The following is an 18,502-nucleotide window of genomic DNA, read 5'->3' on the forward strand; positions in this document are numbered from 1 at the left end:
CCTCTCCACACTCATGTCGACACACACGAGATTTCAAATCTCCAGTAGATTTTTTACCAATCAAAACGCGGGATTTGTGACACATCCTCAAAACCCTCGAATATAGATAGTTCGAAGATGACGTCACTCAAGCCTTTGTTATTGTTTTTGCCATCCGCGTTTGTGAGTTGTTCTCACTAAACTGTATTAACCCTACTATAAACGTTCATGGTTACACAGAGTTTGTGTGTTGGTCCGTTATACTTCCGGATGGCAATGTTGTGAACTTGGCCAAGCGCATTCTATCTATAGATAGTGTGCGCTTGGCTAAGAAGCTCACAACATGCCACAATATTATCTGGCCCCCCGGAAATATGCAAAAAATATATCCCAAATTATGCGGGGAAATTGCAATTTATGCGGGGGGAAAAAGGCAAATTATGCAAGGGAAATTACAAATTATGCAAAACAAGAAAAATTAATAAATCGCTGTCTAAATTTTTCCATTGCTTCATTTACATTTAACCAATTCAAAATTAAAGAACAACGCAAATTCAAAACTTAATTTTTTGTTGTAGAACAGAAAAGCTAGATGTCGCAGAGACGTTGTCTAACAATATCAGATTGTAAACAGAAAAACTGCGCTCAGCATCAGCGCTGTTGATCGTGGTGTATATGTACCACATGGCACAAGCAGCCAAAGCGGGCACTTCAGCAGAAATGGACTGCCAAAAATGTGGCACGTCAGCAGAAGAGGTGATGGAGTTATTCACCGCGAGGGGCCCAAGCTGCCGGGGGTACCTCTTGATCTCCTCCTTGGGTACAGTCTGAGCTGAGGTGATTGTCAATTGTAGACTTTCTCATATGGTCCAGCACTAAGTTGCAAGACTTACAAAACAGTTTACCAGCACTAACAAATGTTTCATTTTTAAACTGTTTGTGACGGTCGGTAACTGATGTCTTTGTTGCTGATTTTGCTTTGGCACTCGGCGCTGCCCATTGCGATGTACGAAGGCATCCATTCTGGTCGAGTTGTCTTGTATTGATTATTGATAAAACTTTTATTAAAAGGAATCAAACTTGAATCCAGATCGTAACTCGCACGTTAGCCGGTTAGCGAGAGAAAGGCAGTGATCGCTTGGCGCTTGGTTTTGGTTAGATCCCAAGAAGACAAATCAAATCGTACACTTGGAATACGATGGTAACTTAGTAACACTGGCTCTAAACTATCGGAACAATGGCGGACGCCCGTATGAAATATTTCTCCGGCGAGCATAAGGGGTATCCAGAGAAAAAAAAAACAAATTTGATCATGTTTTGACTTTTACACATTCTGATCACAAGGCATATGAAAAGTTCTAGCCAGCGTGAAAAATAAAAAGTAATGATTTTCTTTGTTTAGAACCAAGATTGCCGCCGTTGCCGGGCGGCGTGACATCAGACTATTGAATCTTATTGGAACAGCCTCCCTTTAACCCTCTCCTTACCACCCATATGAAAATCGTCACGGTCGTTACGATGCCACCGACAATTTCCTCAAATGATTTCTCTTGTACATCACAAAATTTAAGGAAATGCTTTGGTTACAGCTATAAATGCTAATCACTGTGTTGTAGTTGTAGAGCTCACATGTCACTTTCTTGTTTGAGCAAGAAAAGTCTATTTTGTGCTGGGTGGGTGTGAAATTTCGGGGGAAATTCTAAAAAAAGCTGGTAAGGAGAGAGTTAAAGTAGGGAAGTCACTGTCACGCATTTGGGAACATCATCGGACTTTTTCGGTTTCATTTTTCTTCACACAATGGTCATAAATTCACACTAAAAACCATATTTTGCATAATTATGCGGTAAAAGGTGAATTATGCGGCCGCATTGCGATAAGTGGCAAGTTATGCGGCCGCACTTTCCTGGGGGGCCAGTATTATGAGTAACTCTCACTTAACTGTAACCAGGCTATAAAAGTGCATTGTTATTGTTACACATAGTTTTGTGTGTTGGTCTGTTATACTTAGGATGGCAATGTTGTGGACTTCTTAGCCAAGCCCATAATATCTATAACAGTTCATGGTTACACAGTTGTGTGTGTTGGTCCGTTATAATTCCGGATGGAAATGTTGTGAGTGTGAGGTTCTTAGCCAAGAGCATACTATCTATAGCTGGCTGTTTACAAACAATAGATGAGACGAAAATTGACGTCACTCGGCTCTTTGCGATTGTTGTTAGACATCAATTTTAATTGGTTCTCACGAAATTATACCAATTAAATAGACAAAAAAAAAAACAAAACAACTTAGGTTTTGTTTCTTATCCGTCAGGCGGATATTGTATTTTACTTTACTTTTACCTTAAGACGTAGCGCCAGAACGTGTAGTTTGCTTAGTTAAGCACTAAGCACTAACAACCATTGTTTACATTCGGATAACTGTCCACAAGGGGCGTTGGAAATGTTCTATTCCACTTCCACTCGCCATGTCAGAAAAGAGAAAGACGAATTCCTTAGTTTGGCAATATAAATGGTGCTGCTCGAAGCTTACATTCACTTTCAGTTATGAAATGAAAAGAACAATTTTAAACGAGGCAGACAGAAAAAAGTAGTCCTTCAGAGCCGTAGTTTATCCCGGTTTCTATAGCGTGAAACGGACAATAGCAATTGCTTACTACCCTTTTGATAGGACGCTAGTCTATCGGAAAGTAATTTCCACCAGATCTAATAGACCCAGCTACCCAAGCACTGCTGGGTGGACAGGGAGATCAGAAAAAAATCTCGACTACACCCGGAATAGATCTGCGTCCCTTTACCAACTGAGCTACATAGAGGAAAAAAGAGCTCATGGTCGTCAGCAGAGGTTGGCGTTTTTGACCAGTTTCTATCAAGCAACATCCCTACAAAATATGAGGGAGGCAGACGACAGATCATCTTGGAGGCATATGATCAATGATAGGCGCAGGCCACGTATAAATAAGTAAAGTAAGCAAGTCTACCATATCAACTTTCACTACAAAATACAGTCGTCTAATATTGAGAAAGTAGGCTGAAAGGGACCGAGAATGATGGAACACGATGGAGTGGGGAAAGCGCTGTTATTTTTTGGTTTACACAAAAACATGCATTGATGGTCAGTAAACCACTATCTGGACCAAATTACCGGAAAAGCCAAAAACGAAATGGCGAGGAAGATGGTAATTGATGACATTTGCATATATTAAAAAAGTTATCTCCGTCAGTCAAGACACAAGTTGCCCCAAACTTATTTTGATGTTCCAAGTTGTGTTGTGACACACCCTCGGAAAATGTAGTAGAAATAAACCAAAGCATATTTCTAATTAGCACCACCCCTAACAGAATAAGTTTGTTGACTTTGTGTGAATTCATGCCATTTTAAAATCTAAATTTAAACAGGTGTCCTGATTATAATGTATGTATCTATGTATTCTTGCATAACGCTCATGGACGAGCAATTTGCATATTTTAATTTTACCTTTATTGATTGCAAGCATATTCACCTTATCCTGATGCATATTTTTCATTTTATCCATTATAAAAATGAAAAATATGCATCAAGATAAGGTGAATACGGCCCGAGATAGTATGTGGTTGTTGTAATAGTATTGGTAGAAATGATGACGTGGTGGTGGTTGAAGTCGTGGTATAGACGGGAAGACAGGAATAACTCGACAGCCGCAAATTGAGCATGGGTGAGGTGATTTGCCCAAGACCACACAGCACAGTGGGTATTCAAACTCGTTACCTTTCAGGTATGAAGCAAAGACTAGAGCTGAGCCACGCTGCCCCACACGAGTCATGAGGCCCTTGGCGCTTTACAGCAACACAGAATAAATTTCAATAAATTACGACATCAACAAAGAAATGTTTTCAAGTTCAAGAATTTCTCGAAGATAGACAACCCATCAGATGTGGACTATCACATACTCTGAGCAAAGGTTGTTATGTTTCAGATCACCTAAGTCTCATCCAGATATAAGCACAGGTCCTCAGTAAATGGAACAGAAAGCAAGTTGGAAAACATAAAGGGGGATAGAAGACACAGTAAGTACCTCAGTGCCCACCATGGGAGGTCAGGCAGGCACCCCATCCAGTCTGAGGAGTGGTGTTCCATACAGACAGACCAAAACAAGAAAAGGACCTGTACTTGTTCCCACCTGTGTATGAATGCATGGGATAACCAAAAGGATGGGGACATTGGAATACTAAGATTGGGTTGTCGAATATTTCTTAAGGAGCTCTGTAAGGTAAGGAGGGGCAGTATTTTCCAAACATTGATAAACTATGACTATGACAAATGCTTTGAATTTGTCCCTTTTATCGACAGGCAGCCAGTGTAATCTTCAGAGCAGAGATGTGGCAGAGTCAAATCTCCATTTTCTAAAGACCAATCTGGCAGAATATGGACTTAGCTATCATGGCTTACTGTCATTGTTCTGTGATGAGTCATAGCCTATGACTCATCACAGAACAATGACAGTAAGCCAAATAAACAACAATGTTCCCAAAATGAAAAACAAAACAAGACTCAAAGATCAATGGAATTTTCTTGATATATTTAATTACTCATAATTACTCGTCCTTCTCGCCCCTTGATTTTCTGGAACCTCTCAGTCTACCAGTACGACGGGCAGCAATGAGACCGACCTGGAAATCAAAGGAAAGACAAAATATAGAAACAGGTCAAATTTATGTTAGCACCATAACTTGTAAACAACATCCAAAAACAAAGAAATGATTGACAAGAGAAACAATTAGCCTAGGTGTAGAAGAACGCAGTTCTTAGTTCCCTTCTCACTCAGATCATCTTATCAGATTGACAAAAAAAAAAAAAAAAAAAAAAAGACTTTGAAATTCAGTAACAAAGAGCCCCTATTTGCCACTGCGAAGCTATTCTCTGTTGACTTCTGGTACTCAATTTCTTTTTTCAATAACAAAGAAGCTTAACAGTTAACTCTATTTATCAAAGTGGGGAAAAAAAAAAATCCTTTCCAACAGTGTATGTGCACGTCTGTGCACAAATGATATAATGCACATGCATGTGAGTACAAAGACCTGCCAAATTGAAAACCTCAAATTTAGTAATTTTTATGTCAATTTTTAGTAATATGACAAGGAAATTAGTATTAGTAGTAGTTGTAGTATTAGTACTAGAAGTTAATACTATCATCATTATTTAAGTAATAGTGAGAATAAAAAATTTGTAATTTTCCATAAAATTTAGAAATTGGCCGTGAAATTCGTAAGATTCGACAGGTATGGAGTACAGCTAAGACTGTCACAATCTTTTACATTTCAGAAGGGGGCAGGGGTGGAATCAACCAAATTTAAAAGATATCAAGATCACTCTACAAAAGAAACAAATTCGTAACATACAACATTGGTATGCACTGACATATCTGAGGGGCACAAATACCTATTATTCTAATTTAATTCATAAAAAGACACGAAGAAATATGCTATAAATAATGACACTTAAGAGTCTATTAATTTCTTATATCACTAAATCATCTGCCAGAATTTATATCATTTAATTATATTGTCATCAGGTAAGCCATGCAATCTCATCAAAGTCAGTAACTCGTGTGAGAATAAATGTCATCATTGACAACAATAAAAAAATTTTTTTTTAAAAGTAAGAGCCACATCAGTCCAGTATGTACAACAAACTTTTGGACACAACTGATGCCAATGCCATGTGCAAAACTAAAAAAATTATTCCTCTCCGCCAAGACAATATAAACTTTCATATTCCTCTTGTTTTCAAGGGTTTTACAATGACTGCAAAGTCAGGACATAACACCAAAACTTTCATATAACACCCAAGTGCAATCACCAAGGCAAGTGAGAAAGACAAAACATCCAAATGCTATCAACTAGACATGTCAATAAACAATTCCCTTCAACCTATTGATCATTGAAAAACCTTTAAAAACCCATGAAAATTGGTGGATCTGTTACTGTCTAAATATAACACTATTATTTTAAACTCAGGAGAAAAAAAATTATAATAAAAAAATAAAATAAACACTCAAAAAACACCTTTGAGTGATGTGAAAAACAGATGTCATAATTTTAGTTTTGTGAAAGCCATGTAATTTAGAAGGTACCACTAATGATTTTTAAAAAAGAAACAAGATTGAGACTGACCTTTCTACCCGCAGAAGTATCTCTTCTGACAGTTGAAGCTTTACCAATATGTTGATGGTTACCACCACCGTGAGGATGCTCAACAGGCTGTGAAAATCGAAATCATTTTTATCACAAAGATAAATGAAAACAATAATAATAAAATGCAAATATCTATAGTTGAATAAATGACACTTAAAATGAAAAGCAAAATGTCTCTTGTTGTCATCAGGTAAGCCATGCAATCTCATCAAAGTCAGTAACTCGTGTGAGAATAAATGTCATCATGGACAACAATCTATCATAGGTCACAGCTTATCAAACTTTAGCTTGACCTATACAGGGATGGGGACCAACTTTATTTAAAAATCAGCAAGGTGTATACAGCATCCCCAAATACTAGAGGTGCCTGAATGAGTCAATAAAATGGAGATAGAGATAAAGGGAGTAAATCTGACTCATGAATAAGGGAGCGACACATCCCCAAATACCATGGTGCAGTTATGAAGACCTGCCAACCTTCCCAGTATGAAAAGTGTATTCTATGATCCTAAAAAAAGCATTTTTTAAAAGCAAAAAAACGTGTATTTTGTCCGCACATGTTGAAAAAATTACACACTATACACATATCTATATAATATCTAACACCACACAAATATCAAAACATTTCAAATTAGTATAAGGCTCAGAAATTTCAAAACACCAAAATAAATTATCAAAAGGCCCCAATCATGTTGGTGGTATTGATGCCATGACCACCAGTGTAAGGGGAAGCGGTGGTGGTGGTTGTAGTCTGCCCGGCTCAGCAGTATGGTCTTTGCTTTGTACCCAAAGGACACAAAATTCGAATATTCACCACATTATGCGGCCTCAGCAAGCCACCTCTCCCTAGCTCAATTTGCAGCCCTGAGTTGCGGATATGACACCTCCAGTCTTCCCTTGGAAGAGACCCTAAGACAAAACCTCACCTCAGGGAACTTAATTACTGGGTCATGGAAACGAAACAAATATATATAAAATACTACCCAGTAACAGATGAGGGATGGCTGTCAATAAGGAGTCAAAAATATCTACATAACATTCAGATACCAAAAAACTGTCTCAGTAAAATTATTCATCAAAGCTTTTAAAACTCATACGCTGATTGAATCAAGCATCATCGACAGTATCAGTTGTGAAATATTTGACTCACACGGTATAAATTGACAAAGGCAATAGAACGAAATCCCATCATAAGGATACATTAACAAAGGGTTGAAAGAGGAAAGACAGGTCATGTCACATGTTAAAACTTGAAATCAAAGATACTCCAAGAGAAGAAAGGAAAAAACATCTGTGTTTGAAGAAATACTTACGTTCATGCAAACACCTCTAACGATAGGCCATGAATGTCTCTTGACCTTGTATTTGTGGAAAGCACGTCCAGCTTTCAGCATTGGTTTGTCAATACGTCCACCACCAGCAACAATGCCTGAAAGGACAAGGTAAATATATATATAGGCAACTAACCAAATGTCACAAACACTTTTTGCACCACAAAAATGTATCAAGCTCAGAGTAAATTTTCAACACACCAAATATTCAGGTCAAAGTGAAGAGTGTGGAAACTCATCATAGCAATGGCCTATCTCATTTATTTTTATTTTTCTCTTTAAGGAGAGGAGAGGTTGGGCAAAGAGAGGAAGGAGAGACAGCAAGAGGAAAAGACTTCAAGCAGGATGTCCAGCAAAATCTTGACTGAAAAATCCTACCTAGCAATTAAAGAACCAAATAATATAATGAAGTTGTCGGAATACAAAAAATATAAATAAAAATGCACCTATGCACCCAATTTGAAAATCATCAAATCGCAAGAGCCTTTTAAATCACTACTACTAATACTAACAAATTTAAGATGGCAAAGGCTAGTCCAAATGTTGCGAAATAATCAGGTTTAGTTCCAGTCCAGTACATTTGAATCGTTATGAAAAAACACTATACAATGAGATCAAAACTTCAAAACAGACAAAAGACAAAACAGAAAGAATCCAACTGCCTTTACTTAGATAAGGACCATTACACAAGCACAATTGAAAAATAAATGAAATATCACTTGAGAGGGAATTTAGAGATAAAAACTAGGGAGATTGGCTAAAATGGAGATTGCATATATGTATTTTCTTTGATTTAATTGCAGGGTTGCCAATTCAGAAAGCAAATATTGAACGTTTATGCAAACACCTAGACAGACCCCTTGAATGCTGAACTCCAGTAAAAGGACATTATTTACCAACTTTTTCTTCTTCTGTTAAGCAAGTCATTGGAAATATACCGAGGGTTTTATAACATACTGAATTCCATAAATATACAGAAAGTTGGCAACCTTGTAATTAGTTTTTAAGAAGTTATAGTAGGTGAAGTAAACTGAACCTCTAAATACTGGAGAATTCCTACCTATATACTTTGACAAGATAATCAAACCTAAAAATGAAGAATATATCTATTTCTTCTAGAACCTATAAAGATACAAAAGCTTGCTTGAAAAAAAACAAACCTGATCAATAATTGTTTTTAAAGAAATTCAGTTTCTATTTAAAGGGAAATAATCATTTTAAACTCTAATCTTCATAAGCATTTAATTTTCTGATGAATACCTTCCAATCAAAGCTATTGATTTAATTTTATTTGTAATCAACGTAAGATAAAGAAAGTATGAATACTTTCTGAGAACATTAAAAGTATGTTCGATGATAACATGCAATTTTTATACATTATGAAAGGTTTTCGTGAAAAAAAAAACGTCATAAAATCAAATGAAATTATATAAATTGTTGAAATTCGACCAAGTTGAGTGTTGGTGAAAAAACCCTGACTTTGGACTGTGAATTCCCAACTTTTTCTGACCTATCCAACCAAAGAGTCAAATTCCCAACTTAAATCATAAATCATTATCCTCCAGAGTGCATGTCATACATGTTACAGATACAAACAGTTTGAAAGACAATCATATTGCTTCTTTCAAAATAAAAATAAAAATAGTACCAGAAAAAAATCAGAACGAAAACAAGATTCCCCCCCCCCCCAAAAAAACTTTCCCATACTGAGGTCGAACCGAACCGACTACTTTGAACCAGGGTCACAGAATAATAAGGCAAACTTTATACTTAATACTCAAGGGAAACAAAATCAAAGCGACAAGCAACCACAACCTCCTATTACAAATATTGCTCAGAGTATTTCTTTCAACACAATTGATTCAGGTCAAAGTGAAGATAAATTAACTCATCATTGCAGAGTATAAGATTGCCTGTATTGGGTTATGACATTCAATCTGAAAGAATTAAAATAATAATAATAATAATAATACACATTTATATAGCGCTCATTCTCGTGTAAAACACAAGCTCTGGGCACTTTACAATATAAATATCAATTTTAAGTGAAAAAATAAAAAAATAAAATAATAACAACAATAACAATTCATAGCCAAATCAAGGATTCATATAGAGTCAAGAAAAACAAATACAGTAAAAATGTGTCTTGAGATTCTTTTTAAAAGTAGGTAAAGACTTGCACTCCCTCAGACCACGTGGTAGTTCATTCCAAATCTTGGGGCCGAAACAAGCAAACGATCTATCACCAAATTTTGTTCTTGATCTTTTTTCCGAAATTTTCGTTTGGTCATTACATGATCTTAAAGTGTAATTTTCAAATTTACACATGACCACGTGATCTGTGAGATATGCCGGTGCTATACCAGCCAAACACTTATAAACAAGACACGCTGCTTTGTAATATGTGCGCTTTTCAATGGGCAACCAGTGGAGAGAGGCCAACAAAGGGGTTGCATGATCAAATTTTTTTTGCCAAAAACTAATCTTGCTGCACTGTTTTGCAGTAGTTGCAATTGTTTAATAGAAGCCTGAGGCAAGTTGACAAGCAGCGAGTTACAATAGTCTAGTTTCGAAAAAATGAGGGAAACAACCAATGTTTTACATGTTCCAATTGCAATATACTGACGGATCGAACTGATTTTCTTCAATTGAAAGTATAAAGATTTACAGAGAGCAGAAATGTGAGCTGACATTTTCATTTCTGAATCAAAATAGACACCCAAATTTTTCACAGTCTTTGAAACTTTGATCTTTTCACCCCCAATCAACACCTCAAGACCATCATTCACCTTCAACTGCCCTCTATTTCCCACAATCATCACTTCTGTTTTTGACTCATTCATTTTCAACTTGTTTGCATCCATCCACTCTTTCACATCCGTCACACATTCTTCCACACGTTTCACAATATTTTCGAGATTTTTAGTTTTATCAGTAGCATAAAGTTGCGTATCATCTGCATATAGATGATAGCGCAGCCCATGACCAGTGATGACATTAGATAATGGAGAAGTATACAAAACAAAAAGAATTGGACCCAAAACAGAGCCTTGAGGAACACCAAAAGACAATGTATGTTGACGAGAAAGTTTATCTAAAATCATAACCTGTTGCTTTCTGCCATCTAAATAAGATTCAAACCACTGCAAGACAGTCCCAGACAAGCCAAAGGTTATATTAAGTCGTTTAATGAGAATACCGTGATCAATAGTATCAAACGCCGCCGAAAGGTCTAACAATGTCAGAAGAGAAACAGAACCTTTATCTAAAACATCAAGCAAATCACTCGCAACACAGCACAGAGCAGTTTAAAACTATTAGAAAAATGTTATGAATGAAAATCCCCACCATAATGCCAATCTGGTGACAGGAAGTGGGTGTAGCCAACACGACGTACCACCACAACGTTTTTACTTATATGATAAGCTACAAATCAAAAGCATGTTCTTGAATACAAGTATAACAGGGTTTAGATAAAATAACAAATTGGCTCTAGGAAGGAAAACAAGAAACAAGCATAGTAAGAAGGTGAAAGAACAGTTTTATATTCTGAAGACCATTAAAACCATGCAAATGACCTTTAGAGCCATTAGGCTCTCAGGACCAGAGATTATCCTGGCTTTGATGAAACTGAAGAGTGGTTTCCCAAAAACTCGATATTTCAGATTTTGAGGATTTCCCCTACAACCTCTCTATAGGCCTATAATTAACGTCAAACTTGTACCAATTTAAGGAAATGCTTGTGTCAATTGATTTTTAATATAAAGATTGATTAGGTTTCAATTCAGCTCATGGAAGTAATATCTCGAAAAACAAAAAAAAAGTTGATATAATGATCTAATTTACTTTGGAAAACCACTCTATAATTGCTTGCACCATTTCGTTAGGATGTAAATCTATCCCAAATCACAGACCAAGCAGCTACCCAATCACAGTTGGGAGGATATGAAAAACCAAAAATAAAACAGTCCAACAAAAACAAACGGCCTCCATCAAGATTCCCATCCCACATGTAATGTATATTACTTACCAACCATGGCACGGCTGGAGGAATGGATGACCTTCTTGGTACCAGATGGTAACTTAATCTTGGTCTTGTGGGTGTCTGGGTTGTGGACAACAACAGTGGCATAGTTGCCAGAGGCCCTGGCCATTTTACCACGGTCACCAGTCCTCTTCTCCACACAACACACAACTGTTCCTTCAGGCATGGAACCAACTGGCATAATGTTTCCAATCTTTAGCTCAGCTGCAAAACAAAGAAAAAGCCAAATCTATAAAAATAAAATAACATGGAGCTTAGGTTTACAACAAAACCATCAACACTCTTGATTTGCCTGCCGTCTCCCACCATCAAGCAGCCCTTGAATAACCTGCTGAACGTAATTTGAATCGAAGTCGTGATTAACAAAGCAATCACATAACAATCACCCACTGAAGGTACTTTTCATTTGAATTGAAGATGTGTTTAAAATCGAATCCCGTAACAGTTTGTTGCATTATTATCATAAGTAAACTGCCTTTCTGCCTACAATTCGAACATGAAATCCAGACAAGTTATGGCTTACAAAATTAACATGTAAATTTTGTCTTTTATTAGAAATAAAAGTAAAATAGAATGACTTACTATTATAAGGAACAGACACAGAAAATATCTTCAAATTAAAATAGTTCAATCCTTTCAAATTTCCTTTTTGTAACAGGTTACTCATAAATTATGGAGTTACACTCCTTTGCTTCAGGGTAATGAGCAGTTTAATTGAGAAATTTTCAATGACCAATGGTTTTAAAAGTTCAATGTGTGCCGTAAAATACTAAGCCAGATACTATGAAAGTAAAAGGCCACTCTCAACAGCACTAAGTTGGCACCATAGAGGACAGTCCTGGTCAAAACGACTAAGAATGACCCGTCTGCTACCAACATTTAATATCTCACAGCTGTAACACTGATAACTGAAATCAGCAACCAGTTGACTAAGCTGTGAAAGTAAGATAATGTTAGAAATGAGTATTCAATAATATGTAAAAATTTACACACACATTAAAAAATAAAATTAAAATAGAAATGAGCGCTTTCATTGTTTCATAATCAATTTAATTAAAAATCCTTTGTAAACCAGTTACCTAAATACAGTCCCACAAATTCTTTCTATTTTTCACACACATTATATACTGGTGATACAATAAATGATTAAATGCTGTTGTCAGTGTAAAGTTTTTCATCAAAGTCTTTTGACTCATACGCTGATTGAATGAAGCATCATTGACAGCACAACCTATAGACAAAATTCATAAACATAGTGGACCTCTTAAAAACAGGAAACAGTGGACCTGATAAACGAAAACCAGAAGCTAGTATAAAATATAAAGAAGAATGTAACCTCATGCATAAGAATTTATAGAAGAAAGAATATCACAGCCAGTCAAGCAGATAATCTGAAACAAACATATCCCTAAGGGACCTGTATGTAATCCCTTCAAAATGAATTTGCCCCTTATTAATTAGTCGTATTGCTACACACAATTCCCTTCTATTAATGAACCCAATACAAACAAACAACAGTTATTAACACAATCTAATTTTCCCAACATTCAACAGTGTGTGTAAGTAAATGCTGTCTTCAGTAAAGTTTGTCATCAAAGTCTCTAGACTCATACGCTGATTGATGTAGCATCATTGACAGCATGACTCACGTTAATCATAATCAATAGGAAACAAAATAAAAACATTCATATACATTAATCACATCTAATTGCTATAATTTGCAAAAAATAAGAATGAGTCGTGAAGATATGAGAAAGAAATGAATAAATACCTATGATTTTTTATTAATAGAAAATTCAACAAAATACAACACATTCTTTTATCATAAAAACAGTATCGTATGGTGTCATCAACAACCCATGCACTCCAAAATAGTCACCTGGCTCATATTGAAGCCACTAAAAGCCATTTCGTAGTGTTTTTATGCACCTCCGTTGACGGTGTATCTTAACGGATCGTTTTTATACACCTCCGTCACGCATGCGCATTCCACCCAATTTCATTAGCGATATTGTGTTTCTTCATTTGGACATGGCGAAAGTTATATTGTGACATCTGTAGGATGTCTTTGTTAATAAATTTATATAAAAATATTAATAATTAAAAAATCGAAATATAAAACCAGAAAATAGAAGTTGCATTGAAGGTAAAATAATGTTTTAGAAAGACCTTATTAAATGTGATGACCAGTCAGGTGGCTCCGTAGCGCAGTGGACAAGCTGTCAGACTCCAACCTTGAAAGTACCGGGTTCGATTCCCAATGTTGACTTTTTTTTTTTTATTTAATTTGTTTTTGTTTGCTTCATTTTCTTTCTTTTTTTTTTTCAAAAACTTTTTATCATGTTTTTAAAAAACTTCGATTTTAATTTTCTAAAATTATTTATTTATTTGAGATCAGTATTTGTGTGCCATGTTTCTTTTTACTTTTGATTTTTAAAATTATTATTATTCTTTAATTTATTATCATTGTACATCGGTAATCACTAAGCAGCGTGCTAAACTACAATCTACAACTATTTAAACCCCATGGACGTATGCAGCAACAACTTTACCATCACCGCCAACGGAGGTGCATAAAAACGGTGCGTTTTTGTACACCTCCAATTTAGAAACGCCGCCAAGCCATTTACACCATATATGCACACCACTTCTGAACAGAATCAGTTATCAAATACTGTCCTCAGTTAAGTTTTTCATCAAAGTCTATTGACTCATACGCTGATTGAATGTAACATCATTGACAGCACAACTTGTCAAATTCATTTTAAAAAGTGAAAATATTGAAAAAAATTGTTATCTCATTGCATCATAAACAAAAATCTATCTAATTGCCACAAAAACAGTATCTTATAGTATCATCATCAACCCACATACCACAAGTCACCTGGCTAATTTTTAAGCTATTAAAAGGCCAGTTACACATATATGCACACCACTCCTGATCAATCAGTTAGTTATCAAATACTGTCCTCAGTAAAGTTTTTCATCAAGGTCTATGACTCATACGCTGATTGAATGTAACATCATTGACAGCACAACTTGTAGAATTTATTATAAAAAGTGAAAATACTGAAAAAAAATTGTAATCTCATTGCATCATCAACAAAAATCTATTTGTCAAGTGGTCGGTGAGAACATTCACAACAGACAATCAACAACTTAAATTATGCAGTCATCAGTCTCCAAGACGTATAACTTATTTTCTCCGATATCCAACAGTAAATCATTTTCCCATCTGACTCGATCACTCATTAAGAGTATCAAGAGATACATGGCAAGTAATGAAACAAAATTATTGGTCGAAGGAAAATAAGTCGTATATAATGGGAACTTATCTTTGGACCAATTTGAGCATATTATGTTTTGAGCAGCTTTCACCTTTGACAAAAATAAGGCCTTTTAATAAAGAAAATAACTGTAACAAGGATATGAATGATCCAAAAAACAGAGGATAATTCACCCCATGATACAGATTAATGTGAGAATTAAACAGAGAATTAAATCAAAGATTTTTTTGTTGAAATTACCAACGCCGCCAAATGTCATTTTCAGGTAAGCCATGCAATCTCAGCACAGTTTTTGACTCAGGGATTGAACATGTCATCATCAACAACACAAGCGGCGAAAAGGGCAATTTGTCAAAAAGGAGGAAAATGTATCAGTCCACCAGGCAAACTCAAGCCAAAATGCAAAGATTACATATACAATATATGTAACAATATATAATATAGGGCCTACTTATGTAAATAATGAATTGGTGAAAAATACACAATCATACCAACCTTTTTTGCCACAATAGACAAATTGTCCAGTGTACATGCCCTCGGCAGCAACAAAAGTCTCGGTGTGTCGCTTGTATTTGTAAGGATCCCTAAACTGGACCTTGGCCAAAGGAGCACCACGGCCTGGGTCATGGAGGATCTCCTGAAATTAAAAATCGGTATCAGTAAGCTTCCCATCCAAGCAAACCATTAAAAACATGCATGAAACCTAGATCTGCCCGAACAAATGTCAAATAAATAAATAAATATAAAATTAATTTATATAGCACCTAAACATCTACGTTAATAGTACTCTATGGCGCTTTACATAATAAAAACGTTTAAAAAACAATGAAAGAAAACAATCCTATGAACGGGTGATGATTTCAAATGCTTAAGAATATACTGATTATCTTTCAAAATATAATCGTTTGGATAGTTATTAAATTTACCTACTACAATTTTAGCAAGAAATAAAAATCAAATGCTTGACATTTCCTCTTTTTTTAAAAAAATGATGCCGGTCTCTGATGTCAAATATGCCAGTGTAAAATGGCATGATTACTGCGTCATTGTACTGTACAAATTTTAAACATTCCTTTGAAAATCAAATCATCCAAGTTCAGATGGTTTAACATTCAATACTTACACGAACAACACCCTTCAAGTATCCATGTCTTTCAGCGTAGTCGATAGTCCTGAGGGCAGCCCTTCCCTTCCTGTGCTTGTTGATGGACTTGAAAATGGAACCCCTTCCCTTTCTCTGACCTCGAATGACGCGGCCCATCTTGGCTGAAATGAAAGTATAGATTTAGTTGTACCACGCATTGCTCTGAACAGAAAAACTATGTTAAGAGGATGGGTCAAAAAGTCAATGCTTTTGTAATTTGTAACTTGTAACAGTTAAGAAGCAGAAGTCGGGTATCATATTTTATATTGAATAATGGCCCTGGAATAATAGTGGCATAGTGGTTAGTGTTAGTTACCCTCCATGTCGTTGGTCATCGTCCACCGAGGTCTTCACCCATGCCCATCTGCTGATCACTATCTCAACAATCTCCACCCTCCATTTCCAAGGCCAAGATGTCATTATTGATTAGTTTGATTTGTCACATATTTAAATTTAAATCTTATGTGAAAGGGTTTATCTATGTGGTAGTGGCAATGTCAATGACAAATTAAGAGTAAGAGTAAGAGGTTCCATTTCAACTTCAATTTCAGCCATCTTCTACTTTCACTTTCAGGACCAGGATAAGCCAGTTCCAACTAATTATTCATTCATTTGCTGGAAACGATTCCCGTTGTAATCTAGATAATGTAGTTTACATAAGACACAAAGCAATGATCAGTGCTGAAGAAAATGAAATAAAGAAAAGGAATGTAAACTTGCATCGACAACTGCAATGCGAGGAAATGTGAACGACCTCAATTTGCCTCTATCAATGACGAGGGGATGAGAAAGTTCCAATCATATTAGGTTTCCACTTAAACTGTAAAAGTGACAATAATAAAATGCAGTTTCATAATTTGCCAGTTTTTTCTAATTAAAACGACCATAATAATGGATGATGATTGATATATATCGGGTGAGAGAATTATATCAACAAAGTATATGTTGGGTACCTGAGCCGGAACTTGAGAAAAAGGACGACCGGAAGAGGCAATGCAATGACGACGGAAACGTATTCACTGCATAAAATTATTAATTCGCTTTCATAAATTATTACAAAATGGTACCTATTATGAGTATACTTCATCAATAAATAGAAGTTTTGTTGTCACTCCATTGTTTATGCAGCAATCTACCGTTCCTTCATTTTACTCTTAACATAGAATTGGATCGCAGTAGCCATACGTGTACAGATTATGCGAGCGTTCACTGGCAAAAGGTTTTATTTTTGACTCGAAAATATAAAAGAAAGTATATTTGATCCCATAGAGGGCAGGGAGGTACTTGTTCTGTCTTCTATCCTCCTGTATCTGTTTTCCAATTGCTTTCTGTCTTTGTCTTGGAATGAGATGGCTTAGTTTTGTCCTGACCCTGGCCGGAGTCTTTGGCTGGGAGGGAAACAGTCGAATATATATTTATAGTTTTGGGAGGTGATATTTTTTTTTCCCTTGTAATTGTAAATCATCTCTCTGTTATTTACTGCTATTTTAAAAAATGTTAACACATGATTTTTAAACATTTAAGTGTATTCGTCTTAGTGGGATCAAGAAGAAGATGTTCTAAATTTGCTTTTGTAACGAAGGAAAAGAAACCGAAAGAGACAAACATATGGTGCCGAGAATATTTCCTTTTCAGAGAATCACGAGGAGAGTTCCAGCGTACATTCCGTCATCTTCTTGAGAATCCTGATGAGGAACTCTTCCCAGATCCCAGAGAAGGGGCCTTGCCCTTACCATTCCAATCAATTTTTCCTTGTAGTCATCCATGTTCGCCGCATCTAGAACTAAACGTGTAGCAAAAAAAAAAGTGAGCATGTCCATTTCTGTCTCCACGCGAGTAGCATGTAGCGAGTCCCGTGTAGCGTGTAATGAGTTGCACGGCCCCGCATAAGAGAGACAACGAGGTTTCACTGTTCTATATACGTTTAAAACGTGTAGCATGCAGCGTGTGACATGTAGCGTGTAGTTCTATGGTCCGTCAGCCTTAAGTGCTTGTCCATTACTCAGAGTAAACAGCCCACAGATCCTGAGCATCACTCACAATTTTAACAGATGAAACATGTCATTCCCATGCAAATAATTTGACATGTTTATTGTATTGCTAAGATATTTTGTTTGGTTGTAAAATAACCCCCCCCCCCCTTCCACACACACACACACACACCACCACCACCACCACCATGGAATCTACTGGAACTTCCAAATGCATAAGATATTGAATCAATATGATTAATCAATCTAAAAACATTGACGAGGCGCAATTGACGATATGCGGCCTCAGTAGCTTGAGGGCAAGCTAGATCTAGATATAGATATTATTGTTATTGTCTTTTTTTGCCATCCGCGTTTATGAGTAGTTCTCACTACACCGTATTAACCTGACTATAAACGTTCATGGTTATTCACAGCTTTGTGTGTTGGTCCGTTTTACTTCCGGATGGTAATGTTATGAGCTTCTTAGCCAAGCGCATACTATCTATATTAAATAATATTATTCAAAACGTTTTCACTCAAATCCAAAGAAATGCGTGTGTGGGGGTGGGATG

The 18,502-nt window shown here is 36.1% G+C and overlaps 1 protein-coding gene across 3 annotated transcripts; it reads right to left on the minus strand.

Annotated features, from left to right (window-relative positions):
- Window positions 1–4,520: 4,520 nt before the first annotated feature.
- On the minus strand, window positions 4,521–16,961 carry LOC144980534 (large ribosomal subunit protein uL2-like). Of its 3 annotated transcripts, none has more exons than XM_078928191.1 (7): window positions 16,911–16,961; window positions 15,937–16,079; window positions 15,309–15,450; window positions 11,512–11,730; window positions 7,464–7,579; window positions 6,130–6,216; window positions 4,521–4,626 (listed from the first exon to the last, which is right to left on the minus strand). In XM_078928191.1, exons 2-7 carry the CDS (start codon window positions 16,072–16,074, stop codon window positions 4,552–4,554), a joined length of 777 nt encoding a protein of 258 aa, XP_078784317.1. In that variant the 5' UTR covers window positions 16,075–16,079; window positions 16,911–16,961; the 3' UTR covers window positions 4,521–4,551. The 3 variants fall into 3 exon arrangements, with proteins under 3 accessions (XP_078784317.1, XP_078784318.1, XP_078784319.1); XM_078928192.1 differs by having other exon boundaries at window positions 16,678–16,918; XM_078928193.1 differs by lacking the exon at window positions 16,911–16,961 and having other exon boundaries at window positions 11,512–11,732; window positions 15,310–15,450.
- Between the last annotated feature and the right edge of the window lie 1,541 nt (window positions 16,962–18,502).

Source organism: Berghia stephanieae, chromosome 10 (genome assembly GCF_034508935.2).
Source record: "Berghia stephanieae isolate SIO BIC M18660-M18661 chromosome 10, UCSD_Bste_1.3, whole genome shotgun sequence".
NCBI classification, from domain to species: domain Eukaryota; kingdom Metazoa; phylum Mollusca; class Gastropoda; order Nudibranchia; family Aeolidiidae; genus Berghia; species Berghia stephanieae.